The 27,575-nt window shown below is 43.3% G+C and overlaps 1 protein-coding gene across 3 annotated transcripts in view; it reads right to left on the bottom strand.

Annotated features, from left to right (window-relative positions):
* Positions 1-27,295, bottom strand: part of RSU1 (Ras suppressor protein 1) — a 175,394-nt gene extending 148,099 nt beyond the window's left edge. For all 3 annotated transcript variants that reach the window (XM_046679956.1, XM_046679958.1, XM_046679957.1), the window contains exons 1-3: positions 27,148-27,295; positions 26,789-26,900; positions 1,239-1,289 (exon numbers count right to left, since the gene is read on the bottom strand). In XM_046679956.1, coding sequence (XP_046535912.1) covers positions 1,239-1,289; positions 26,789-26,897 — 160 coding nt within the window. In that variant the 5' untranslated portion in view covers positions 26,898-26,900; positions 27,148-27,295. The remainder of the gene's footprint in view (positions 1-1,238; positions 1,290-26,788; positions 26,901-27,147) is intronic.
* Positions 27,296-27,575: the final 280 nt, after the last annotated feature.

The following is a 27,575-nucleotide window of genomic DNA, read 5'->3' as shown; positions in this document are numbered from 1 at the left end:
AGCTTGGCAATTAAGACATGCTTTTATAAACTACATGATGGGGAGCTTCAGAAATTCCGGGATCGTCCAGTTCACTCTTCAAAACGACCTCAAACCCACTCTGGGCTGGGGTTAGGGACTCAGTGGACAGGAGGACCATCTGCTACAAAAGCCACAAGTGTAGCAGCATATTACCTGTTACAAAAATGCCCAAATGTGACTGGTAGCCCACGCTTGCAGCATCTGGGGCCACCACTCCTCAAACATGACAATCAAGCCATTCTGCCTTTGCCTTGCAAACAGGCGCTTTTTGCTAAAAACGAACTAATCTGCCTGTCTCCTGCACATGAGGGGCCCTAACTGCCACTCTTAATTCTCAATAATCAACAGCTCAGTGACATTGCTTCGAGCTGTATATAATGCACACACACACACATAAATTCATGACACAAATCCCTCAACGTGACATTCTGCTCAATTTCACCAGACTCAGAGAGCTCCCTAACAAATTCTTGCCACATGATTAGAAAATCATTCAAGTCTGCAGGAAATATGGCAAGCACAAAGAAGTGACAGTCAATTAGGAAGGAGAAAGGAGAGTGGGGTCCCTGTCATTAAAATCTTTAAAGCCACAGCCCTAAGAATAAAATGGCCCATATCATTCACACAAGATATTCTTATAAAAACCATTATTAATTCTACCGTATCGTTAACTATACCATGGCACTACCAACGCCCCAGAGAATTTTTCTTGGAGACCAGACTCAAAAACTTGAAAAATACAGATGCAAATATATATACTTTATACAACTTTGCGAGTTTTTTCCCCTATCAACCATGGAAGAAACGCGTAAAACAGTTAAGTACTCCCCTTTTGAGGGGGAAGTATAGATGAAAGCCAAGAATTCTTATTCTACTATTTTTTGATAAGCTTTTTTTTTTTCGTGAAATACTAATGATTGGTCCAGCAGTTCAGGTCACTTGCAAAATGCACCGTCCCTGAATGGGGCCATTTCCAGAGAAACGACGTCATTCTCTTTCTTCAATTCACACACGATAGGAAAAAATCCTCAAAATAGAGCAAAGCACAAAATATTGAAGACAATGTGCTCCTATATCTTAATGTCACCAAAATAAATTTTAGGTTCCCCCAAATAATCATTTGTCATTACTATCTTTAAAGGAAACAAGAGAATCAGCAGCATCACTATATCACCTAAAAGGTGGAAACTGTGCAACGAATGATGACGGTAACTCACTTGTTAGCTTGTTGTGGCTGAGGACCAGTTGTGTGATGTGAGACAGGGAGACTGTAAAAGAAGAAAAAAAGAAAAATCACACAGTCAGTAAATGTACCCAAATTACACCTACACTCCTACAAGACAAAGTGCTAAATTCTTTTCGCAGGTGGAAGTGCTACCACTCCCCAAAATAGAAGCAAGGATTCATAGAACACTGTCTGTTAAATGTTAAACCAAATAAGAAAAGTCATGCAATTAACAGTGCAATTAGCAAAGCAAGTTAGAGCTAATGAGATTAATGTCACAGATCAAACATCAAAGGGCCAGCTAGCTCTGCTCAGAGACCTGGTCTGCTGGCCCAGCCTTAGTGACCCATGTCAATAACACGCGCCGGTCAGAAGAACCGGCCAAGAGTGTGGAGGGGCACAGAGCCCTGACCTGTGCAAAAACCCATCCCATCAAAACAGAAAGAGCACATGACAGAAGGCTGGCAGCACACGACCGCATCTACGTCCACTGTCGACCCAGAAATTCTTCTACACACTATCACATGATCAGAATTTTAAAAACCCAATTTTCCTCTAAAAATATTTTGGTTGACATTTCAAAGCACGTGCAGATTGCTTGCCAGTTTCAAACATTAGCATGAAGGTTTAATCTGCTGAACAAGATGAGCTTTGCTTAAAAGATGGTTTTTCCAACTCTAAAGGAGGAAAATAGTCACAGGTACACACATACACACACACACACACACAGAAAAACCCCTGAGAAAAAAGTGACCTGCCTTGCGTTTTGGATTCTAAAACTTCACTGTATGATCAGTATGATATATATACACACAACAATATATGTTTTATGTATATAATTATAATTTATATGTTAGTTAAGAAACAGATTCAGACATTTTTCCAATATTCTTTCTATGAGAATATTACATTAATGTAAGAGAGCTTTTTCCTGAAGGGGATAAGAAGATAAAAACTTTCTCAAGAAGGGTCTCAGTGTTGGACCCCAGCATGCTTAGAAGAAAATGAGACTGTATCAATCTTGACCACAACTTTTGAGTATTTTTCTTTTTATTAATCATCACAAAGTTATAGAAAAGCTCAAAATACAGTATAAAGACCTGTTCTCCTGCCCTGAACCATTTTAGATTAAGCTGCTGGTCTCATGCCCCATAAATTTAGGATATTCCTACCAAAAAAAGGCATTCTCTTACATAGCCACAATTCAGCCATCACAATCAAAAACTTAACACAATACCTCATTACCATCGAATCCTCAGCCCTCATCCAAGTTTTGCCAAACGCTCCTACTATTTCTTTAAAAAAAGGATCCAGTTCAGAATCCACATTGCATGTAGCTACCTGGTCTCTCTAAGTCACCTCCAGTCTAAGTTTCTCTTTCTTTGACTTTCGTAACCTTGGCAATGATGAAACTTGCAGACCAGATTATTTTGTTTACGTCTTCCTTGTGGATTTGGCATTTGTTTATTCTTGACTAGCTTTAGGTTGAGCATCTTGGGCAGGAATATCAAAGAAATGCTGTTCTTCTCACTGCATCCTATGAGGTGGCACACGATTTCCATTTGGCCTGTCACTGATCATCTTCCCTTGACCACTTCTGTCTGCCTGGCTTCTCCACTGTCAATTTATTCTTTATCTCTTTATAATTAGTATTTGGTGGGGGGGGATAGTGGGGATGAGGAGGGAGAACACTTTGAAACTATATAAACATCCTGCTTCTCACCACACCTTCAATTTATTTGTGTGTTTCGTGGTCCTCAACCAGGGCAATTTTGACCCTCATGGGACATTTGGCAACGTCCAGAGACATTTTTGGTTATAACAACTGTGAGCACTGGAAAATCTAAACTTTCCTATGTGGCTTGCATTATACTTCTTTTGGACAGGACTGGTCTAAAGTAGTGGCATCCGGTAGGAGGGACCAGGGATGCTGCTAACCACCCCACAATGCACAAGGCAGCCCACCCACAACATCCCGTCTGAAAGGGCAATCGTGTTGCTGCTGAGAAACCAAGATGTATTTATTTATACTTGCGTAGCTTTGTGGATTCCTATTTTAGTCAATGGGTTATAAACAATCATTATTATTTATGTTGATGTTCACACTGCCCCTGATTTGGCTGGGGGAGCCCATCGAAGCTGGCTACTAAGTCCTTTTGACACATCCTCATGGTTTTTTGAGCAATTCCTTACTTTCTGGCACAAGATATTCGAGTTCATCCTGTACTTCTGCCACTGCCCTGGAATCAGCCATTTCTCCAATGACTTCTGATTCCCTTTTGCAGAAAATGGTATTTATAAGCTAAAATCTGGGCACTAGATATCTTGGGGTCAGTATTCTCAGTCCCTCTCAGTGGCCAGAGCTAGAGAATAAACACACACACATCCCTATATTGATTTCACTATGTACATTACTGAAAACCATGAGTCCACACCAACATATCCAATTCCAATACACTGCTACACGGTTCATGCCTGTTTCCTGCCTTTCCATATCTGTAACTCCCTTCTCTAACAGCAAGAACTCTGGCTTCCTTTATCTTCAACCTACTTACTTACGTAATCAATACTTCTATATATAACTGCATAAAACACAGCTCTCTTACAGCTAGACTGGGACAGCTCCATGCACAGCTTCAGGGACCCCCAGAAGCCTGGTACTGATTCTCGGTCAAGATGAGCACGAGCACCCTAGCCAGAGACGTGTAATACTCAGTTTAAAGCTGAGAACGACCTGGAGCACCCACGGCCAGCTTGTTCACGTTTGGAGATGTGTAGATTGACGGCTTACATCTGACTACAGGGTGTATGACCAGTCAGGCATAAAACACACTGCTGAGCATTTCTGTCCAGCCTCTCCGGAACCCCAGATTCCTCACATGTGTCTTGATGGCTCATCTCTGGAAACGAAGTATGTCCTGAGCAATGAAGAAATGACACCTGGGGGTCACCAGTGAGCCTCTCGGGCCCCTGATACTGGCTGTGCTTTCTTGCTCTTCCTAAACCATGCCCTGTGCCTATTAAATCCTAACACGAGGAGGCTCTGTGGAATCTTCTGAGTCCTTCCATCAGGGTGAACTGATGCAGTATGGTGAACGATGCAGGAACCAACCTCCCCACACGCCCTCCTCCTACCTGGACACCCGCCCTCTCGGCTCAGACTCACCCTCCCCTCCTCGCCTGCGCCCTCCACAGCGACGCCCTCCTCACCCTCGGACCTCCCAAGCCAGGCTCCCCCACCCTGCACAGATGCCCAACTCACCCCACTCAGGTTCCCACACCCTACTCTAGGCCACTACGCAACCCCCAAACCCTGAGCACCTCTTTCTGTCCCACTTGCTGGCTTTGGACTGAACTACTGGGGAAGGGGGAATGAGAAAGACAAATGGAAAGAGAGCACTTTTGTGGTTTTTAAAACAACCACAATGGTAGCGTCTCACAGGATGTTTAAGATTTTAGATATTACAGAACATCTCAGACTTTTTATTTCTAAGAGTTAAGATTTCTTGTCCACCAAATAAAGCATTCCTCTACCTCTCAGGTGTACAGTCTGATATAGGAAAAAAACACCCTCAAAGAGTTGCCCTCGTACCAAAGCAAATGAAACAGATTCATAGCTGTATGAATTAAGAGTAAGGTCAGCTTCATGTGAGAGCAAACCACAAATAACAAGAGTTACACAAAACAGGAGTTTCTCTCTCACTTACACACAGGCAGTCCAAAGGTTCCTGATATCTTGTTGCCCAACCATCCACACTGCATGGATCCTACCTCATGGTCCAAGATGGCTGCCTGAGCTTAGTCACCATGCCTGCATTCCCCTCAGGAAGATGCAAAGGAAAAAGAAGTCTTCCTCCTTTAGAATGCTTCTAAGAAGTGGCACGTGGCACTTCCACTTGCAAGCAATTAATCAAAACTTTGTAGCACAGAGACGTCTAGCTGCAAGGGAGGCAGGGAAATGCAGTTTGTGTTCCAGGTGACCATGTGCCAGCTAGAAATTCAGGGTTTTATTACGGAGAAAGATGACGCAAACACAAACTGGCAGACTACGAGTAGCCTCTCACACTAGCAGACCACTCCATCTGTCACAGAAGGTCATTCTGATTACAGAAGAAAACTGACAATCCTATCACCCCCTGCCTTAATTTTTCCTAAAATATCACAGCTAATTAGAAAAACAAAAACTTTTGCTCTTCTCCCATCTAACGTTCACAATGAAAGACTTAATCAGAGAAAGCTAGTTCTTTTCAATCACTTCACGTTGTGCCCTTTCAACAAGCATTTAGAAGGAGAGAAAGTGACGAAATTTGAAAGTTTTTTTTTTTTTAATAGACAAGAGAAATTCAGAATTGCTGCTTCACCCATTCACAGCACTAGAATGTATTTTCCTTTCTCACTATTGTTACAGGGCTGCATGCTAACAATAGGTAAGAGGAGAAAAATTAGAGTAAAAAAGAAAAAGTTCATAGAAGATCTTTGAAGGAATATTTAGGGCAATAAAGGACTGAAGGCCAGGTCTCTGGGGAGGGCAATTAGGCTGGGCAGGATCAAAATCACAGAATGAATCAAAGCCTGGTACAGGCAAAGACCAAGGAGTGACAGATGCATTTATCTGACCCGCCACTCCCTTCCACTCGGCAATGGTGAGTTCATTGTGAGTCTTGTATGGAAACTGTGCTGCTAAGAAAGGGGAGAAAAGGTCTACCAAAATAGAATGGATTATTTAAAAATACAAAAGCCCCCCTAGTCAAACATGTTGGGAAAATTGAGCAGGCTGTCCCCCTCCTGACCTGCCCTGCGGCCTTAATCACACGCTAGGAGACCCTCCACCGTGTGAATAACATGCTCTGATGGTCCAGCCCACCATAATTGTCGAGAATGAGCAGCGCCACAACCGTGAGAGCACACTTGTATTAAAATTCCTACAGCAATATTAAACTATGCTTTACCCAGGCATTTTCAAAGCAGAATCTATTTCAAAAGTCAGTTAAACAGCTAAGAAGTGTGTTGACACACACAGTCAAATGTTATGGTGCCTTGGCTATTATTTGGCCTCTAGCCTTTAGAATGATATTTGGGTGAACACTGTATCAGGCCAACAGGAACAGTGGGAAAACAAAATCATTGGGAGGGAGGTGTTTTGTAGGGGAGGGTGGAGACGGGGTGAGGCTGCTGGCAGTGGACCTATGATTTATGATCGTTTGTTCTCTAGCCAAGAAGGGAATGATAGGAAAACGCTCAAAAAGGAACTGGTTGGTTCAATAATTTCACAAGAAAGACAATCAAGAACTCATGGGGGCACTCACTGACTGGACACTCACTGAGCATGCTCAGAGTGCCAATAGTTTCTACCTTGGAGATTCCCTTAGAAGTAATGTCGACTATACATCCTGGCTAGCCTGGGACAGTCCTGGATGATGCCTAGTTTGGATGACAAACTACAGAGTCACTCAATTTAGAGAGCAAAGAACATGTACCAAAATCCCAAAATGTAAGACATAAAAGGATCATGGATACAAGAGAAGTCTATTGGAAGGGATAATGGCAGTTCAGAAGGAGATGTTAGTTCCTGGAAGATGACACATCCAAAAATTCTTTAGGGCAGAGGACACAACGCACTGAAGCAGGACGTGAAGGACATATGGAAGCTGGAGAGTATGGAAGCAATTCCAGACTTCTTTGAGCAAATAGATGGAAAATAGGGAAGATACAGGACTGGAGGGGGCAGGTAGTGTTTTAATGGAACAAATCCAGAAAAATCAAAGGACTAACTAAACACTACAAGAAAAAGAATCACCATTTCTAGATAATACATGGGAGCAATTATTATTATTTTTAAAAGGTTCAGTTTCCCCCTTCTTCTTCAGCATAAAGTAGGCAGCACGAGAGAAGAAAAATCAGCATGATGAAATTCTCAGTACCAGCAGATGACATTATAGACTTGTTTCCAAAATAAGCCAACATATCACAATGATGTAGCACACTGGAAACTGTCTCTACAGTCTCCATTTTGGCAAATTAGAAAGTAAATTATTCCTTTGGTAGCACTTCCAAGAAGGTAAAAAGTTTCAGCTTCACAGCGTGACATTTATATCCAGAGACGAACACACGGCCAGGAGGAGACAAGGGGAATCATATGGGACTTGAAAGTTTCTGCAATCTTGTCACAGGTCGGAATGGGTCACCCTTGGGTTCCAAATGAAAGGTCTGTAATGCTCGTCACAAAAACTGGACTGGGACCACCAGTTCATTTTACAGACTGTGTTCCGAATGGAAGCAACCAGAAAAATGTTGCTATCATGAGAAGGCACATGGTTTACCCCTTTATGACAGTTCCTGTATCAAGTATCGCCATGTTCGAAGACCCATCATATGTCCTGGGATATTCAAAGAGGGCCACCTTGTTTGACAACCCCAGGGGGCACCATTCAAATTCTGTGCCACTCTACAGATTACATTGCAAACAGCATCCTCTGTTAACTGAATTCCTCTCAAAGTTGTAGACCAAAAAAGAAGAATTAATTTGAACTTAAAATACAGGATGGTCCAAATGGTTTTTCCATTTTGGCTCCCCACTAAGCTAGAAACAGCAACAGCCCTAAATAACCCTGATTCAGAGACTCCACAGGGATGTGGGAGCCGGCCAGATGTCAGCACCAGGAAGCCAGGCTGACCCATTTGGGTTTTGTGTCTCCAGGATGCATGATTAAAATGCCTGCCCATGTCGCATGGCTGGAGTTATTTCACCCCTGGTAGCAGGCTACAGATTCAGATCTTCTTAAATATGCGGCTTTGGACAATATATTAAAGCAGAGACAGACAATAAAATGTTTCATACCAAAATATAATACAAATATCATATTCATCAACACACCCAGAATCATAAACAGACTTCTTTTGAATTTTGTTCATAATATAAAACTTCAAAGAAAAATCACCATGGTATGAAAGCTTTCCTTTATTTCACAATTAATTATTGTGGAGAACTGGAAGTTCATTAGTAGCAAGTTTTCAAAATTGGCTACTTGACTGAATTCTCCTATTTGCAGATAAAGGGTCCATCAACTGTACTTAACTGCTCTTTCATTCAACAGAAAGCAATTTATCATACGTGACTGCTGGGAGCCGTGGCTACATCATTTGATCGGCTGTTTGACAGGGTCCATCCGATTAACGCCGAGGGGTGCAGGGTCGCCCCTTGGTGAAGAATAACCAGCCAGCCCCTCACATAGTTCTGAAACCTGTGCTGCTTCTAATTGCCCTTCATTCCTTTTCCTTTCTTAACCTCCAGTTTTCAATCCTTTGGGTGGCTGCTTGGAAGGCACTACCTCCTGGGAAAATTAGATATAGTAAGAGAATGTGACCACCTGCAGGTAACTTTCAAGATATTTTTCAGTTAATTATTGGAGGAGCACACAGTCCCATTTGAGACAAGCAGAAAGGAATCCTGCCCAGATAAGATGTCGAATTAGGTTTATGGCCTCCATCTGGTTAATGTTTCCTTCTCCCTCCAGTTCTTTGTCTAAAAATATATGCATCGTCCTTCTAAGTTTGCTGGTTAATTGGATGATCAAGAAGTATCTATATATTATTCTTGACCTTCTGCTTTCTGTTAAAATGTTATAGAGGTTTTCTCCTAAAAGCAATAAATAATAAATAATTGATGAGTAGAAGGGCCGAGGGGTGCAGGGATGCCCCTCGGTGAAGAATGGCTGGCCGACACCCCTGATATTTTCTGAATTATATGCATGCTTTCTATCAAGGTTATGTGTATACTTATTTCTCTTTTTTATTCTTGAAGATATATAGTTTAGCTTAGCTTTTCAGCCCTTTACTAACAAAGTGATACTTTCTCCGGCAGTGTACTTAAGGGACTGTTAGCTCTACAATCTAAAAGACAAAGGAATGCTTCCACCCCCTAAAGGGTGCGAAAAAGTAAAGATGTTTAACTGCCCGCTGAGAATGCAGATAGCCCTGGGGATAAGACACCCTGGAGTCGCCTTTTGTTCCCATTAACCATCTACACTAACGGCATAAATGATTGCGGGAGGCAGGGATGGCTCCACCAGGATGTAACCAGACGGACTGCTGTCCTGTCCAGAGGCCTGGACCTTCTCTCTTTGATTTAACTTTACCATGAATTACAACAGACGCCTAGGTACCTATCTCCTTTAGCTTAGAGACAACAAACACTAGTTAATTGCTGAGAAGACTACCATTAACCTTATGCTCTATAGAATAGAATGCTAATAAATATTCTTGTGCTCGTTTTTTACTTCCTTATTTCTCTGAGAATATATGTAGAACTATTTCTGTACTAATCCTGAAAAATATATAAACGACACTGGTGCACAGTAAAGTCGGACTTGCTAACACCAACCCAAGTCTCACATCCCCCTTATTTTCCCCTCTTTGCGCCGATGCCGTCCATCCCTCAGGAACCTGGACTCCGCCGGGGCAGGACCCCGGCACGTGACCACTGGAAAAAAGTGATAACTCTTTCTATACGTAAAAAAGGGCAGAGAATTCATGTGGGTTGAGAACCCCCAATGAGCTGCTCACTGACTAGGGGCTTTGCATCCACCAGGACATTAGGTTAAAAGATCTAGACACAGGGTACTGTGTTACTAAAAACGTGGAGCCCACATCGTTCCTGTCTGAACACCTCCCTTTAAAGTCTCTCCTTCCAAAAAAAGACAAAGAAAAATTCTATTTCTGAAGATGTCTGAAGAATTAAAGAGAAAAATATAGTAAGCCACCTACAGTATGCAGTCATTAACCGCTCTAGATTTGTAAGTAGCATGGCATTAACAAATGCTCAGTGAATTAGGACTGTTTTGCAAGGCACTGTACTTTGTTGGTGATGCGGTAGATGAGTGAGACACAGTTACTGCCCCCAAGGAGCTTACTCTGTAATAACAAGGGGATGCAATTAATAAGGAAAAGGTGGCCCAGAGAGGTAAGGTGATTTTTCTAAGGTTCCACAGACCACCAGCATGAGAACCGAGAGTCCAACCAAGGTTCCCGGATTCCAGATCTGGAGCTTCTTTCCAAATTGGGAAAATAATATTCATATCTGGAACGGAGAGCTCTTTTCAAGATGCTGGAAATTCCTATCATAACAAAAAGAGTATAAACCTGAACGCAAAAATTCCTTTCTCTCTTGAATAAAATATGACAGTTACGTAAAGTGACTCAAAGCAAAGAAAAGGGAGTTTCAAGCAGTGTGAGACCCAGACTGTAATCCCACGAGATCCTGAAAAATATCACGGGATTTTTCTGGAGCACAAATTCCTCATCTTGAAAATGAAAGGCTGAATTAAATTATCTGATGCTACAAAACAAAGAAAATAGAAAAGATAAGAAAGAACTAGTATTTATGGAATGCCTACTACATCAATATGCTCTGCTGGGCACTGTATAGACATCCCCTAGAATCAAAAATGATAAAACAAAATAAAGTAATAACAATAGCTGATGTTTACTAAATCCTTAAAACGTGGCTGGCAAAGATCCAAGAACTGTATCCCCTCAACCATTCCTCACAATAACCCTACATGGTAGTACTGTGATTAACCACCACCCTCCCAGTTTTAGCTGAGAAAAATGAAGCACAGAGAGGTTAAGTAACCTGCTCATGGCTGCAGAGCTGGTAAGCAGAGAGAACCCTTTCAAAGCTGTTTCCAAATAAGAAGCTGATTAATTCTGAGCCTATTTTTTTACTGGCCCCAAAAACAAAGAAAATATCTACAAATGGCCAATTGTATGCCATTTTAAGATGTCCAAAAGAAAAAAAGAAGTCTGAGGTCATAGGTTCATTTTTTTCTGCAAAATGAAGACACGGGTAGTACCAAATGTGCATGCTTTCCATTTCAGACAACATGGGGTATTCTCAACTTCCATGGATCCCTGGCGATAAACAAGGCAGCCAGGTGAGGCAGAGGCACTCTCTTTTCTTCCCAGGGTCCAATGGCAGACATTTCCGACTCCTCACTTCTCTCGAGCAGTGGTTCTCTGCCTCCACCTCAACCTTCCTCCACACTTCTTATCCTCAACCCAAGAGCCCCACATGTCCCGGCAAAGGCAAGTCCCTCTTGAGAAGCAGGAAGAACTGGAATCCTAGACCAGCTGCCTACACAGAGCCAGGTGGCTCTCAGAGTTCAGAGTCATAAATCCTTCAAGAGTCACTAAATATTTGAGGACCAGTGTACCACCTGCTCTCACCTACACCAAAGATAAGATTTGGTCTGATGGGCAGCTCATCGGCATTTTCCCATGGGCTTTCAGCTTCTCTCCCCACATCATCCCTTATCCTGACTTCCAAGTGCTGCCTCCTCCAGTCCAGGATAACTAGTCTCCTGCACTGACACTCGTCATCAGCTGCCCTCTAGGTCAAACTTGGGCATGTTTTTTCTGACCACCTACAGGGTCTCCCTAGATCTCCCCAGCATGATGTCTGTTCCCATCATCCTACTCCAGCCTCTTCCATCTGCCTCTCTCCTCTCAAGACATAGATCCAGCAAACACAGGTGCCCCAGACAGCATCCACAGATCCTTGCCTCCACTCCTCAGCCCAAAGGCCATTAGGCTCTTTACCCCCAAACCTCCTGCCCCACCAGAGCTCCCACCACGAGATCTTCAAAACAGCCTGTGCCAGCTGACAGGGATCCCGGCAGGCTCAGAATACACAGCTCCTGCCCCCCCAACCAGTGGCAGCAGGTGAAATCTGCGACCAGATACTCTCACTATGCGAAGGCACAAATCCACCCCATCACACAGTATGAAGAGGTATATTAATACTCCAGACCAGACAGAAAAAGACAAAACACCCAGAAATCCATCCCGAAGGCACACAAATCTATAATCTAAATGACAGGGAACTCAAAACAGCCATCACAAAAAAGCTCAATGAGTTACAGAAGAACTCAGAAAGACAGTCCAATGAAATCAATAACAAAATTAATGAACAGAGGGAAGTCTTCACAAAAGAAAGTGAAACTATAAAGAAAAACCAATCAGAAATGCTGGAGATGAAAAACACAATGAACGAGATAAAGGAAAATCTGGAGTCCTTAAAAAACAGAGCTGATATTTTGGAGGACAGAATTAGCAATTTAGAAGATAGGAATATAGAAATGCTTCAGATGGAAGACAGAGAACTACGACTAAAAAAAAAGGAAGATATACTTCAAGAAATATCTGACTCAGTTGGGAAATGCAACATAAGGATTACAGGTACTCAAGAAAGAGAAGAAAAGAATGGAGCAGAAAGCTTGTTCAAAGAAATAATAGCTGAGAACTTTGCAAACCTGTTAAAGGAGCTGGAATTACAAGTAAAATAAGCTGACAAATCTCCTAAATATATCAATGTAAAAAGACCTACTGCAAGGCATATAGCAGCAAAACTGGCAAAAGTAAAGGACAAACAAAAAATATTAAGAGCAGCAAGGCAGAAGAAAATAACCTACAAAGAAACCTGTATCAGACTTTCACCATATTTCTCAGCAGAAACCTTACAGGCTAGGAGAGAGTAGAACGGTATATTCAAAATTCAGAAAGACAAAAACTTTCAGCCAGGAATACTCTATCCAGTAAAAATATCCTTCACATATGATGGAGAAATAAAAACTTTTCCAGATAAACAAAAGCTGAGGGAGTTCATCTCTACACGACCCCCCGCCCCCCAACACACACACATGAAAAGGAATGATCAAGAAGGCCCGTATACCTGGAAAAAAAAAAAAGGGTTTACAAAGCCTCAAGCAAGGAGATAAATAGGCAGACAAAATCAGAAAATTGCAACTTTCTATCAGAACAGATTAGCAAACAATTACAACATAAAAGGAAGGAAAACATAAAGAATGAATATAATCATTTCACTTTAACCGCAAACTCACAAGACAAACAGAATAATTTGTGACAGCAATAACTTACAAGGGGAAGAGGATAGGGATGGAAGCTGCTTAGACTAAGGAAATAAGAGGCTATCAGAGAACGGACTATTTCATCTACGAGAGCTTTCATACAAATCTCACAGTAACCACTAAACAAAAAACCAGAACAGAGACAGTAAGGATAAATAAAGAGAAAACTAAGAAAACCATCATAGACAGCCACCAAACTGAACTGGCAGTCCAAATACATGGGACAAAAATCAAAGGAAACACAGAACAACCAGAAAACAAGTGATAAAATGGAAGCATTAAGCCATCATATATCAATAATCACTCTAAATGCAAATAGATTGAATTCCCCAATCAAAAGACACAGAGTGGCTGCATGGATTAAAAAACAAGACCCAACAATATGCTGCCTCCAGGAAACACATCTCAGCTCCAATGACAAACACAAGCTTAGAGTGAAGGGATAGAAGATGACACTCCAAGCTAAGGGCAAACAAAAGAAAGCAGGTACTGCCATACTTATATCAGAAACAGTAGACTTCAAGATAAAATCGACAAGGAGAGACAAAAAGGGGCAGTATATAATGATAAAAGGGACAGTCCACCAAGAAGACATAACACTTATAAATATATATGCACCTAAGACAGGAACACCAAAGTACATAAAGCAATTATTAGTTGACCTAAAAGGAGATATTAACAGCAACACAATAATAGTAGGGGACCTTAATACCCCACTTTCATCCACAGATAGCTCAACCAGACAGAAAGTCAACAAGGAAATAGTGGAACTAAATTAAAAACTACACGAGATGGACTCAGTAGATATATACAGAACACTCCATCCAAAATCAGCAGAATACACATTCTTCTCAAGTGCACACGGAACATTCTCAAAGACAGACCATATGTTGGGAAACAAGGAAAGCCTCAACAAATTTAAGAAGATTGAAATCATATCAAGCATCTTTTACAACCTATGAAACTAGAAATCAACTACGAGAAAAAAACTGGGAAAGTGACAAACACATGGAGACTAAACAACATGCTATTGAGCAACCAATGGGTTACTGAAGAAATTAAAGGAGAAATCAAAAAATATCTGGAGACAAATGAAAGTGAAAATACACCATACCAACTTATATTGGATGAAGCAAAAGCCATGCTGAGGGAAATCATAGCAATTCAGGCTCACTGTAACGAGCAGGAAAATCTCAAATAAGCAACTTTAAAGGACACCTAACAGAACTAGAAAAAGAAGAACAAACAAAGCCCAAGGTCAGCAGAAGCAGGGAAATAATAAACATCACAGCAGAAATAAATGAATTGAAAGCAAAAAACAGTAGGAAGGATCCATGAAACCAAGAGCTGGTTCTCTGAGAAGACAAAAAAATTGACAAACTCTTTGCCACACGCACTAAGAAAAAAAGAGAGGAGGCTCAAATAAATAAAATTAGAAATGAAAGAGGAGACTTACAACCGATACCACAGAAATACAAAGGATGATAAGAGGATACTACGGAAAACCTACGCCAACAAATTGGACAACCTAGAGGAAATGGATAAATTCCTAGCCTCATACAACCTCCCAAAACCAAATCAAGAAGAAATGCAGAATCTGAATAGATCAATCACAAGCAAAGAGATTGAAACAGTAATCAAAAACCTCCCAAAAAATAAAAGCCCAGGACCAGATGGTTTCTGTGGAGAATTCTAGCAAACACTCAAAGAAGATTTAGTACCCATCCTTCTCAAACTATTCCAAAACATTGAAGAAGACAGAATACTTGCTAACACATTTTACAAGGCCAACATCACCCTAATCCCAAAGCCAGACAAGCACAACACAAAGAAGGGAAATTACAGGCAAATATCACTGATGAATATAGATACAAAAACCCTCAACAAAATATTGGCAAACCGAATACAGCAATACATCAAAAAGATCATACACCACAATCAAGTGGGATTTATACCAGGGACACAGGGATGGTTCAACATCCACAAATCAATCAATGTGATACACGACATTACAAAATGAGGAATGAAAACCACATGACCAACTCAACAGATGTTGAGAAAGCATTTGACAAGATCCAACAGCCATTTACAATAAAACTCTTGGGCCAGCCCCATGGCCAAGTGGTTAAGTTCATATGCTCTGCTTCAGCAGCCCTAGGTTCACCAGTTCAGATCCCAGGTGCAGACCTACACACCACTCACCAAGCCATGCTGTGGCAGCATCCCACATAGAAGAACTAGAATGACTTACAACTAAGATATACAACTATGTACTGGGGCTTTGGTGAGCAAAAGAAAAAAGAGGAAGATGGGCAACAGATGTTAGCATTCCCCTGAGAACAGGAACAAGAGAGCAGTGCCCACTCTCACCATTCCTATTCAACATAGTACTGGAAGTTTTTGCCAGAGTAATTACGCAAGAAAAAGAAAGAAAAGGTACCCAAATTGGCAAGGAAGAAGCAAACGCTCACTGTTTGCAGACGACATGATTTTACATACAGAAAACCCTAAAAATCCATTGGAAAACTGTTAGAAATAATCAACATTTACAAATCAACTTACACAAATCAGTTGCATTTCTATAGTCTAATAAGGAACTAACAGAAAGAGAACTCAAGAATACAATCTCATTTGCAATCACAACAAAAAGAATAAAATATTTAGGAATAGATCTAACCAAGGAGGTGAAAGACTTATACCTGAAAACTGTATGACATTACTGAAAGAAATCGATGATGACATAAAGAAATGGAAAGACATTCCACGCTCATGGAATGGAAGAATAAATAGAGTTAAAATGTCCATACTACCTAAAGCAATCTACAGATTCAACGCTATCCCATTCTGAATCCCAATGACATTCTTCACAGAAATAGAACAAAGAATCCTAAAATCCATATGGGGCAACAAAAGACCTTGAATAGCTAAAGCAATTCTGAGAAAAAAGAACAAAGCTGGAGGCAGCACAATCCCTGACTCCAAACTATACTACAAAGCTACAGTAATCAAAACAGCATGGTACTGGCACAAAAACAGACGCAGAGATCAATGGAACAGAATTGAAAGCCCAGAAATAAAACCGCACATCTACAGACAGCTAATCTTTGACAAAGGAGTCAAGAACATACAATAGAGAAAGGAAAGTCTCTTCAACAAATGGTGTTGGGAAAACTTGACAGCCACATGCAAAAGAATGGAAGTAGACCATTATCTTTCACCATACACAAAAATTAACTCAAAATGGATTCAAGACTTGAACGTAAGACATGAAACCATAAAACTCCTAGAAGAAAATATAGGAAGTACACTCTTGGACATCAGTCTTAGAAGGATCTTTTCAAATACCATGTCTACTTGGACAAGAGAAACAAATGGGACTTCATCAGACTAAAGAGCTCCCGTAAGGCAAAGGAAACCATGAACAAAATGAAAAGACAATCCACCAATTGGGAGAAAATATTTGCAAATCATATATCCAACAATGGGTGAATCTCTAAAATATATAAAGAACTCAACAACAAAAAAACAAACAACCCGATAAAAAAAAGAGCAGAGGATATGAACAGACATTTTCCAAGGAAGATGTACAGATGGTCAGTAGTCACACGAAAAGGTGTTCAACATCACTAATCATCAGGGAGATACAAATCAAAACTACAATGAGATATGACCTCACACCTGTCAGAATGGCTATAATTACCAAGACAAAAAACCAACAAATGTTGGAGATGGTGTGGAGAAAAGGGAACCCTCATCCACTGCTGGTGGGAATGCAAACTGGTGCAGCAACTATGGAAAACAATACGGAGATTTCTCAAAAAACTAACAATAGAAATACCATATGATCCAGCTATCCCACTACTGGGTATTTATCCAAAGAACTTGAAATCAACAATTCAAAGAGACTGACGCACCACTCTGTTCACTGCAGCATTATTCACAATAGCCAAGATGTGGAAGCAACCCAAGTGCCCATCAACTGATAATGGATAAAGAAGATGTGGTGTATATACACAGTGGAATACTACTCAGCCATAAAAAAGACAAAGTCGTCTCATTTGCAACATGGATGGAAATTGAAGGTATTAGGCTAAGCAAAATAAGCCAGACAGAGAAAGACAAATACATGATTTCACTCATATGTGGAAGATAAACAAACACATGGACAAAGAGAACAGATTAGTGGTTACCAGGGGAAAGGAGGTTGGGGGGTGGGCATAAGGGGTAAAGGGGCACATATATATGGTGACTAACAAATAAGAACGTACAGCTGAAATTTCACAATGTTATAAATGTGAATTCAATAAAATAAAACAAAAAACAGCCTTGTCTCAGCTTCACAAGTGCAAAATTTCCTAATGACTAATTTCATGACCATCATTTTTCGAGTACTTACTCCACACCAGATACAACACGGACATCATCCTTTATTTGAGGAGCAGCGTATTTTCCCATTTTACCAATGAGGAAACTGACACCCAGAGACGCCAGCTGATCTTTCCAAGAACTTATTAATAAACACCAAAGTTGGGATAATTAGTAAAGACTGTGACTCCCAAGTCTGTGCTTTGAGCCATAACATTATCCTGGCTCCTGATATCAACCCTTCAACCACTGAGGCATCAAAAAAAACACCCAAACAGGAAGCATTGTGACAATGTCTCTCTCCTTCTGTGGAAGGTCTAAGACTCTAAGTGGAAAAGAAACGATGGCAGACAGGGAGAGGACAGAAGGTTTCACCCGATTTCCTCTCATCCACTGAAGAGGGTGGAGCAGGTGCTGGGCCCCTGGCTAACATGACCTTGTCCAGCTTCCCCTCCAGAGACAAGGAACAGATTGTCCCCTGGAGCCCCCAGAGCAAGCAGCCTTACCAACACCTTCATCTTGGACTTCTGGCTTCCAGAACCATGAGAGAACAAATTCCCATTGTCTTAAGCCACGCAGGTTGTGGTCATTTGTTACAACAGGCACAGAAAACGAATACACCCAGACTTACAGAAAAAGTAAAAAATCTTTTCAGCCTCCAGGAAAAAAGACTAAATGTTTACAGAGAAAAGAAAATTAGATTATCCTCAGACTTTTGCACAGCAATGCTTTATGCAGAAGAAAATAGAATAACAAATGTACAAGACCCCAGGAAACACATTGTGAGTCTTTACATCCAGTAAGGCTGACTTTCAAGAAAAAAGGACACAAACTTCCACCTATCATCAATGTGCAGCAACTCCAGTGGTATTATGCTCTTGACCTTTCCTGAGGAATCCACCACAATGTAAGCTTCCATCTAAATAATGGGAGGAATCCTGACCTAAGGACTGGTGATGAGCATCAAGAATACAGCTCCCTGTATGGTGGGTTCTTCCCAAGGGAACTTGAGTGGAAGCAACATGTGCCACTTCCAGACTGAGACCCTCAGGGCAGTGGGTTTGCTCCCCCACTCCACCATTTTGGTGGGTCTCTTGTGCGTGTAGCTTCACCACTGACTTTAATCATCACCATTTCATCGCTAACAGTGAAAACTTTCGAAAACCTCACAACAGCCACATCTGTGTGGCAGAGCAAGACGTGGGAGGTAGACAAGCTGGGAGACCCCACAGCTCAGGCTCCCAACATGCAGGCCAGAAGACACAGGTGCGCGTAGCAGAACAGGAAGCCCAGTGACCAACTCCTGTATCTGCTACATTAAAAACCAAGTCTGAGGGGCTGGCCCCGTGGCCGAGCGGTTAAGTTCGCGCGCTCCGCTGCAGGCGGCCCAGTGTTTCGTTGGTTCGAATCCTGGGCGCGGACATGGCACTGCTCATCAAACCACGCTGAGGCAGCGTCCCACATGCCACAACTAGAAGAACCCACAACGAAGAATACACAACTATGTACCGGGGGGCTTTGGGGAGAAAAAGGAAAAAATAAAATCTTTAAAAAAAAAAAACAAAAAAAACCAAGTCTGAGTGAGTGCTGGGAAGATGGGGCAGGCACGGCCGCACATTTTAGGAATCTTGACCCCCACATAAAAATAGAGTAGCCAGATAGCAATCAAAGATCCAAGGACACAACTCACAACTAAACTAGGAATAAAGTGTCCCCATAAACTCCCGAATACAAGTGCCTGGGGAGAACCAACAAAGGACCAACATGACATCAGCATCTGTGGTGAAAGCAGAGAGAAATAAAATGGCGCCTCACCAGCCTCAGAAGAGAGAACCCCAAAAGAGCCAAGCCAAGTTACCGGAAACCCCTAGTATCTCCGAATGTGACCGTCTTTGGGGACAGGACTTTAAAAGGTGATGGAGGTAAAATGAGGCTGCTGAGGTGGCCCTAATCCAAGCCGACTGTGTCCTGATGAGAACAGGAATGTGGACACACAGACGAAAGACACAGCGAGAAGGCAGCCGTCTGCAAGCCAAGGAGAGGCCTCAGGGAACCCAAGCCTGCTGACACTTTGGTCTTGGAATTCCAGCCTCCAAAATGGTGAGAAACACATGTGTGTTGTTGAAGCCCCCCAGTCTGGGGTATTTTGTTTGGCAGCCCGAGCAAACTAGTTAATAAATAACATTATACTATCATTTGTCTCTTTGGCTTCACCGACACCTCAAATCTAAAATACTGTCTTACATTATTAAGCATCTGGTGAAATCTGGCCGAAGGGGACACTGCGAATTCTCTTTCGCCCCCATCTGTTGTGGGAAACACGCTGACAGACCAGCACCCCTCCATTCAGGAGCCCCTGAGCCTCCAGCAGAAGCTTCAGACCCGCAAGGCAGTTATGAAACAGCTAATGTCAAAGATGCTTTGGATCATAACAGAGGGGAGGTTTCTTTGACGGTGAGCTTCACAGATAAATTACCATAAAGGAGGCTCTCTCTTTACCCGAAGGAGGCGCTGTGAGGAAGGCGGAAGGAAGCACCTACCGAGGCAGCAGCAGCTGAGGGGGCATGTGATGGTGAGGCTCAACACTGACCCCTGCTGGCCAGGCGCTGGATCTGCATGGAATGTTCCTCAGCCACATTGTTCTGCCATCTTTTACTTTAAAAAATAAAAAATAGACCAACCTGTGCAAACTCGCTATTCAAAGAAGTAACAGGCCTTGATGTGATGTAAAAAAATCACCTCTAGTTTCTTGCTTTAGAAAAGTGGATCTCATATATCTAGATCGGGTTTTCTTTAAAGTGGGTTCACATAAATTTATGAAAGAATACAGGGTCTGGTTTTCAACTATTATCCACATCAATTCTAGCACCGACTACTGCAATTAAAAGCTGGCTATCACGGCAAAGCAGTGGGTGTTATGGTGTCTAACGGTGAAAAACCGCTTCAGATCCATTAATTTTCTTAACACAGCAAATATTAATTTATCACTGGATAATTTAGAGATTCAATATGGTAGAAACTCCCAGAAAGATCCTTAGATAGTGCCCATGATAAAAAAAAAATACATTCAATAAACAGCTATTGAATGACATATAGTATTTTAATTATTAGTTGAAAAACTGCCAAGTTTTTAATTCCTGCCATTCTCAACAGACACAAGCACGTTACAACTAAAATCCTGCGACATGCCCTGCTGTCCTCCCAGCTACCTCCCCACACTGCCGATGGCTCTGAACTTGCCCTGTGAGGCAACCGTTTCTCCTCCTGACCCTGTCACACTGGGCATGCCCATCCAACTTCGCCCGGGAATTCTGAATCAGGAGAGGAATGAGGCACTGGGGGCCCAGAGACGATGAAACAATGGGACACACAGGCAAAGGCTACCGGGGAAGTGCCATGCCCAAGAATTCCAACAACTAAAGAGACGTTGTTCTGCATTTTTTACACAATCATAGACAAAAAAGATTTTAAAATACTAACAATAGTGAATATTAAGACTAATGTGCGATGCTGCAGACTGAACGTCTGTGTCCCCCCCAAAATTCACACAGTGAAATCTAATCCCCATGTGATGGTATGAGGAGGTGGGGTCTTTGGGGGGTGACGAGATCATGAGGGTGGAGCCCTCATGAATGGGATTCGTGCCCTTATAAAGAGACCCTGCAGAGCTGCCACTCTCCTTGTTGAGGACACAGCAAAATGATGCTGTCTGTGAACCAGGAAGTGGAACTTCACCAGACACGGAATCTGCCAGTGCCTTGATCTTGGACTTTCAGCTTCCAGAACGGTGAGAAATAAATGTCTGTTGTTTATAAGCCACCCAGTCTGCAGTATTCTGTGACAGCAGCCCAAACGGATTAAGACACTCCAGATGGTATACTGGGCACTTTACAATCCACAGCAATTCTGAGGTAGCTAATGTTATAGACAAGAAACCTGAGGCACCGAGAGGGTAAGTGACCTGCCTAAGGTTACACAGCTAGTAACACAAGAGCTACTTACAAGAAAGAAGCCATGGCTGACTGGAGCAGAAATGTGGAATGATGGAAAAATAACAGAAGGTCATTATTAGTTCAGTTACACCAAAGGGGTCACAAGTTTTCTTTATGTTTATTTCCTATCTGGATGCAACATTTTCAGTTTTTACCCTGTCCTAAAATCAAAAATTGAAAACTGAACACTTCTAGGACGTTCCTGATGGGTACAGACTGCTTTCCCTCTGGGAAGGTGGGGAGGAGTCTGTGGAATGGAGACAGCGGATGCTCCCTCTCCAGGGCCACACTTTCTACCCTAGCTCACCTGAATTCTTAACCAAAAGCAATAGCATCCTTCAATAAACTTCTCCCAAGCACAATGCCAAGTGCAGAGATAACAGAGCTGTGCACACCAGGCCAGACAGGATGCTGGGTTAAAACTGAAGATTGCGGGGGGCCAGCCCAGTAATGCAGCAGTTAAGTTCGCATGTCCCGCTTTGGCAGCCTAGGGTTTGCTGGTTCGGATCCCGGTTGCGGACATGGCACCATTTGTTAAGCCATGCTGTGACACACATCCCACATATAAAGCAGAGGAAGATGGGCATGGATGTTAGCTCAGGGTCAGTCTTCCCCAGGAAAAAGCAGAGGATTGGCGGCAGATGTTGGCTTAGAGCTGATCTTCCTCAAAAAAGAACAAAAAAAACCCCTGAGGATTGAGGAAGCTTCTCAGAGGTGGCACAAGAAGGGAGTCATGTGGATAGACAAGTCATTCCTTCTTTCAACAAGCGTTCATTGACAAGGCGGGGGAGGAGGTGAGCTGGAGAGAGAAAAGGGAAAAAGATTCCCAGGCCAAGATATTGCACGTTTAGAGACACAACGGTGGACCTATACACACAACTTAGGAGTAGTAAAAAAAATAAAAGGTCTTAATAAAGCTAAAAAGACACAGTCTTGCAGCTCTTTTATCTTTCCCCCAAAGACAGCCCAACCGGGTGACCACTTCCAGGTTTCAAAAGGCTTCTGGAACAGCCCTCCCTGATAACCCACGACTGTGTGTGTCAACTATTTTGCATGGTCCTTTAGAAAGACCACTCCCTGGGAGGCAGGTTATTTTTCTGTTTTAAGGTTTATTTGAAAGATATTTCAGTCTAACCTGACAAAAGAAAACTGATAAAGGTTTGACCGCCCAGAGGGCAATAAACCTGAAGAGATTAAAAAGTCACAGAAGACTTAAGTAAAAGAAATGACAGAAGTCTCCCAGGCTACTGATGGGACGCTGGTCAAGCGGAGGCTGCCTGCAGGACCTTCAAAAGCAACTTTATCACGCAGGTGAGGAGAGTGATGCTGTGAGACAGAATGTGTGTGTGGATTACATGCCATGTAGGAAACAAACAAAGGAAAAGAAAGAAACTGAAGAGTCATTTCAAAGAAACAGTAATCCAAATCAACAATAACAACAACAAGCAAACATATAGATACAGGGATTAGATTGGTGGTTACAGAGGGGAGGAGAGGAGAGAGGAGGGGAAAGGGGTGACTAGGCACACGTGTATGGTGGTGGATGGTAATTAGTCTTTGGGTGGTGAGCATGATGTAGTCTACACAGAAATTGAAATATAATGATGTACCTCCGAAATTTATGTTATAAACCAAGGTTACTTCCATAAAAAAATAAATAAAAAAGAAGAACCCTAGGCAAAAATGCCAGGCAGTCCAGGTTCTCATAAGCCACAAAGAAAATATTAGCATACGACACAAAAGCCTCAGCCAGTCTAACAAACCACGCTCTTCTCGGTTCAGGCCATGGACGAGGCTGGACCTGGTTCCCGAGGCTCGTGGGGCTCTATGCGGGTATTCGTGTTCACAGCGAAACTTCACTGTGCGCTCATCATCAGCACCAGGTGCGGTGCTGAGCAAGCAGCTGACACGCATCAGGGCACTTAGCACAAAACCAGCCCTACGAACGTGGTACTTACGCTTCCTCTTAACGATGCGGACCTTGAGGCTCAGGACGGTTAAGTCGCCTCTCTCAAGCTACACAGAGGTAACAAGGGGATGGAGAATCTGAAGCCAGTCTATCCAACTCCAAGGGCCCCGCTCGTGAGCACCGTTCTCTTCTGCCTCACTGGATAGGATCTGACCACATCCAGGATCTGGCTGGACTGGCCGAAAACTAGAGAACCTGTCCGCCGTCTGTCCCCAGCCCAGGAAGTTCTCCCCATCAGAAAGCTTTTGGTACCTAAACTGAAAAAAGTTTTTAAAAGGCAATTTACTGTCTCAGAGGAAGTAAAGCGCTGTGTTCATAAGACACAACTCTCCCAAGCAGAAAGACGGACATTTCACATGCTTAGAATATGCACAAAACTTCCACTCTTATCTTCCAAACTTAATTCTGGCTTATGTTTTGAGAAATTAAACAGTCAGGATAATGAAGGGAAAGCTTGAGATGCAATAACCATTCTCTGTCCACACAGATGACTAGTCTCTTGTACTTAATCTTGACACTAATACATGAAACCTCCTGATCACAGTTAAAATTTTATAAGTAAAGGAACATGAAAATTCTCATACTACAGTTAATGTAACCACGTCAAATATTTTAATATGTAAAATATTAAAATAGGGGCCAGCCCCATGGCCTAGTGGGTAAGTTTGGCACACTCTGCTTAGACGGCCCAGGTTCAGTTCCCAGGCGCAGACCTACACCACTCGTCAGCAGCCACAGTGAGGTAGCAACCCACATTCAAAGTTGAGGAAGATTGGCACAGATGTTAGCTCAGGGCAAATCTTCCCCAGCTAAAAAGTAAACAATAAAATAAAAAATTAAAATATATACAGTAAGCATTATGTGCACTTCTGATAAATGAGCCCCAATTGAGAAAAGGTCTTCAGAAGGCAGCCAGGAACGCTCCAGATTTCAGAAGTGCACAAGTCAGGGAGTTACGGCAGAAAGCAGCCACTCTGGGTTTACACACAATACAGAGGCAGCGGAATCTCCACATTCACTTCCACGAACTCCCCAAGAAGAAGTGTTGCTCTTCCTTCAGCCACTTCTTTGGGAAAACTTAAGAACGCTCTTGCTTTTCAGCACCTAATACTACACCGGAAGCATCTTTTTAGGGAAGCAAGTGGCTATCTTTTCTTCTTCAATAAAAGCCGAGGCTTCAAAGAGATAATGCAACTGAACTGAAATAGCTACACCACATTCCCCCTACTTCTAAACATTACATAGAGAGTCCTCTTCAAAGCTGAGGAGGGTAAAGTTCCTCTGCTAAAAGCATCCTCTTTCTTCCACCCTCTGAGAAAAAGAGAGCTGAGAGCAGAAAGCCAGGGGCCAAGAGCACAGCCGAGCCAGGCCTCCCGCCTGCCACTGGCCATCCTCTTGCTCTGTTGCAGAGCACTCTCAATGACCATCACGACCACAGCAGAGCTGGGCAGGGCAGCGCGGGGACACATCCAAATCTGTAAGTGCCGATTCAGTACCAGAGACCTCCGCTCTGGTGCTGCCACCAAGAAGCCATCACCAGCGCAAGGACCAAGACAGCCCAAGGGGCTGAGATGCTAATTAGTACAAAAGCTAAGTTTAACAGCAGGTGTCTTCCTAAATTGGCTTACTAAATGCAAATCGGCTAAGCTTTTCATCCCCTTGGCTTTGGCCAAGAAGCTTCCATAGCACCAACCCCAGTCTCTGTCCCAGGGACACAGCATGGATCCACAATAAATGTGAGCCCACACCCTCCATGCCTAACAGGCAATCCATCCTCGTTTAGGGTCTCTTGACCATCTCCCCTTCTCTTCCAGTATCGCATGCCGGTCTTGATCTCATGAACTCGAAGGCCTAATCCATCATTCTTTCCTTCATTCACCAAACATTTCTGAGCACCCACTGTGCCCCAGGCACTACGGTAAAGGCAGCAAACTTGAATACCGCACAGCCTTAGTCTCCCAGGGGAAAGAGAGATGTTTAGATTAAGAACACATTACAATCCTATGTAACCAGAGTCATGACGCAAGGCACGTCCCACTTTAGAGAAGGGAGCGACTATGCTAGCTTGATACAGAGAAGGCTTCACATAGGCTGTGATGTCTGAGCTGACCCTTGGCAAAGTAAAAGGCTTTCAGGTGAACAAGGGCGGAGTGAGAAGAAACAATACTTGTAAAGGCATGAAGACCCCAAAGAGTGTGCCCTGGTTCAGGAAGGGCAATAGGTTCAGTATGGCTAGGACGCCAAACGCATGGAAGAGAGAGGAGCTAAGGTAGGTTGTGGTCTGATTCAGAAAGGACTTGCGAGTCACGCCGAGCAACCTGGAGCATGCCTCTTGGTAATGAACAACCAGGAGAAGTGTTTAAGGGAGAAGGTCCAAACTGAAGCCACATTCAGCCTGAAGAAGTGTTTTATTTCACCTATAAAGTATTTTTCAAATATTGGGATTAGTTGCCAACTTCTAAAAATTAGAAAATTTCATCCATATTCTTGGCTTCTTAAAAAAAAGAAAATCTGGCACCTCTGGACCAACATCCCCAGGGGGCAACACGTGTTTGGATCTGAGTAGCAAGCGTAGCAGCTGCCCCTACAGATGGGACACTGTTAAGAAGTTCATGACCACCCTCACCTGGCCCCCGCAGGCATCTGAATTTGCAATCCCTGGTCTAAAGGACAGCGTAACACAATAAGATGTGTGTTACAGGAAAATAACTCTGAAGCAATACCGCGACTCAACTAGAGGAGCAGTAAAACTGGAGGCAAGAGGGAAAGATAGGAAGACATCACAATAGCACAAGGAGGAGATAACGAAAGCCTGAACTAAGTTACGGGCATAAAGACCCCGAAAAAGGTAACGAGTCAAGAAACATTTGACATACTCCAGGTACTAGAATACTTATCACAAAACTTTTGTGTGGCATTTGTTTAAGGGCCAAAGACTATATAAGGCGAAAGGAAGAAGGATTCAAAAATGATTTTCAATTAAAACATAAAGTGGCTATTAAGTACACTGTGTGGAAATTCCACCCAAATGCCATAAATCAGCATAGATATCTGATGAGGTACACAGCAGCAACAGTCTGCGTGGTACTGGTCCTGGCTCTCATGTCCGTTTTCCAGTAGGAACAGGATAAATTCTGACTGCAAACTTTATGAGTTAAGCGCTGGACAAGTGGTGTTTACAAGCAGGGGTGGGATGTAAACCACTGCCTCTCATACCACGACTGGCAGTTATTCGGAAAACTTATAAACCCTTCCAGCTCCTCCAAGGGGAACGCCCTGCCCGAGCACTTACACAAGCCGTTGACATCCAGCATGTTGGAGATGCCCCGGTCACTCATGTCCACTTCCGGCTGGTTCTTCTCCCGGCTCTCCTCCACCAACTTTTTCAGGGACTTGGACATGATCTGTACCAAATGACAACAACAAAGCACGTGGGCGACGGCCAGGAGGGTGCAGAGACAGAAAGGAGAGAACGCCCTGGCTGGCGCTTTCTGTTTTTCCCCTGGTCCTGGAAAGTGGGCACCAGCGGGGCAGGGTCCGGGTGCAGGGAGGGGGATGGGGCAGGGCGGGGGCAGGGGAGTGGGAAGGGTCCAGCACCACTCCGGACGCGCGGAGAGAAGCAACCCCAAATGCAACGGCACACACACTCACCGCGAGGGGCAGCACCTAACAGGTTGGGCGTGGGAGAGACAGGCTTCCGCAGGGCGCACTTCGACGGCAGGAGATACACTCGGTCTGAGCAAAACGCGCACCCGGGCAAGGAACACGCCCTGTCCCAGCGCTCGGCGCAGGCGCACAGCGCGCCTCTCGCCGCTCCACGCCCCGCCCGCACCCGACCCTTCCCAAATTAGGAGAACAGCTCACTAGACGAGGCCCAGGGGCGAGGCTCCGCCCCTAAAAGAATGTGTACCCCGAAGCCGGCCAATCACGTCCGTTACTCGGCCTCGAGACTCCGCCCCACCCCGAGGTTAGTCCGTCCCCCTGGAATCCCTCGGATTTGGGATTCCGATTGGACCGGAGTTGGCACGTGAACACCAGGGTTGGCGCAGGCTCAGTTCTTAGGTCGAGGCGCAGAGTGC

This window comes from Equus quagga, chromosome 12, assembly GCF_021613505.1.
Source record: "Equus quagga isolate Etosha38 chromosome 12, UCLA_HA_Equagga_1.0, whole genome shotgun sequence".
NCBI classification, from domain to species: Eukaryota; Metazoa; Chordata; class Mammalia; order Perissodactyla; family Equidae; genus Equus; species Equus quagga.
The sequence above is the reverse complement of the archived record's forward strand: the minus strand, read 5'-3'. Positions and strand labels throughout refer to the sequence as shown.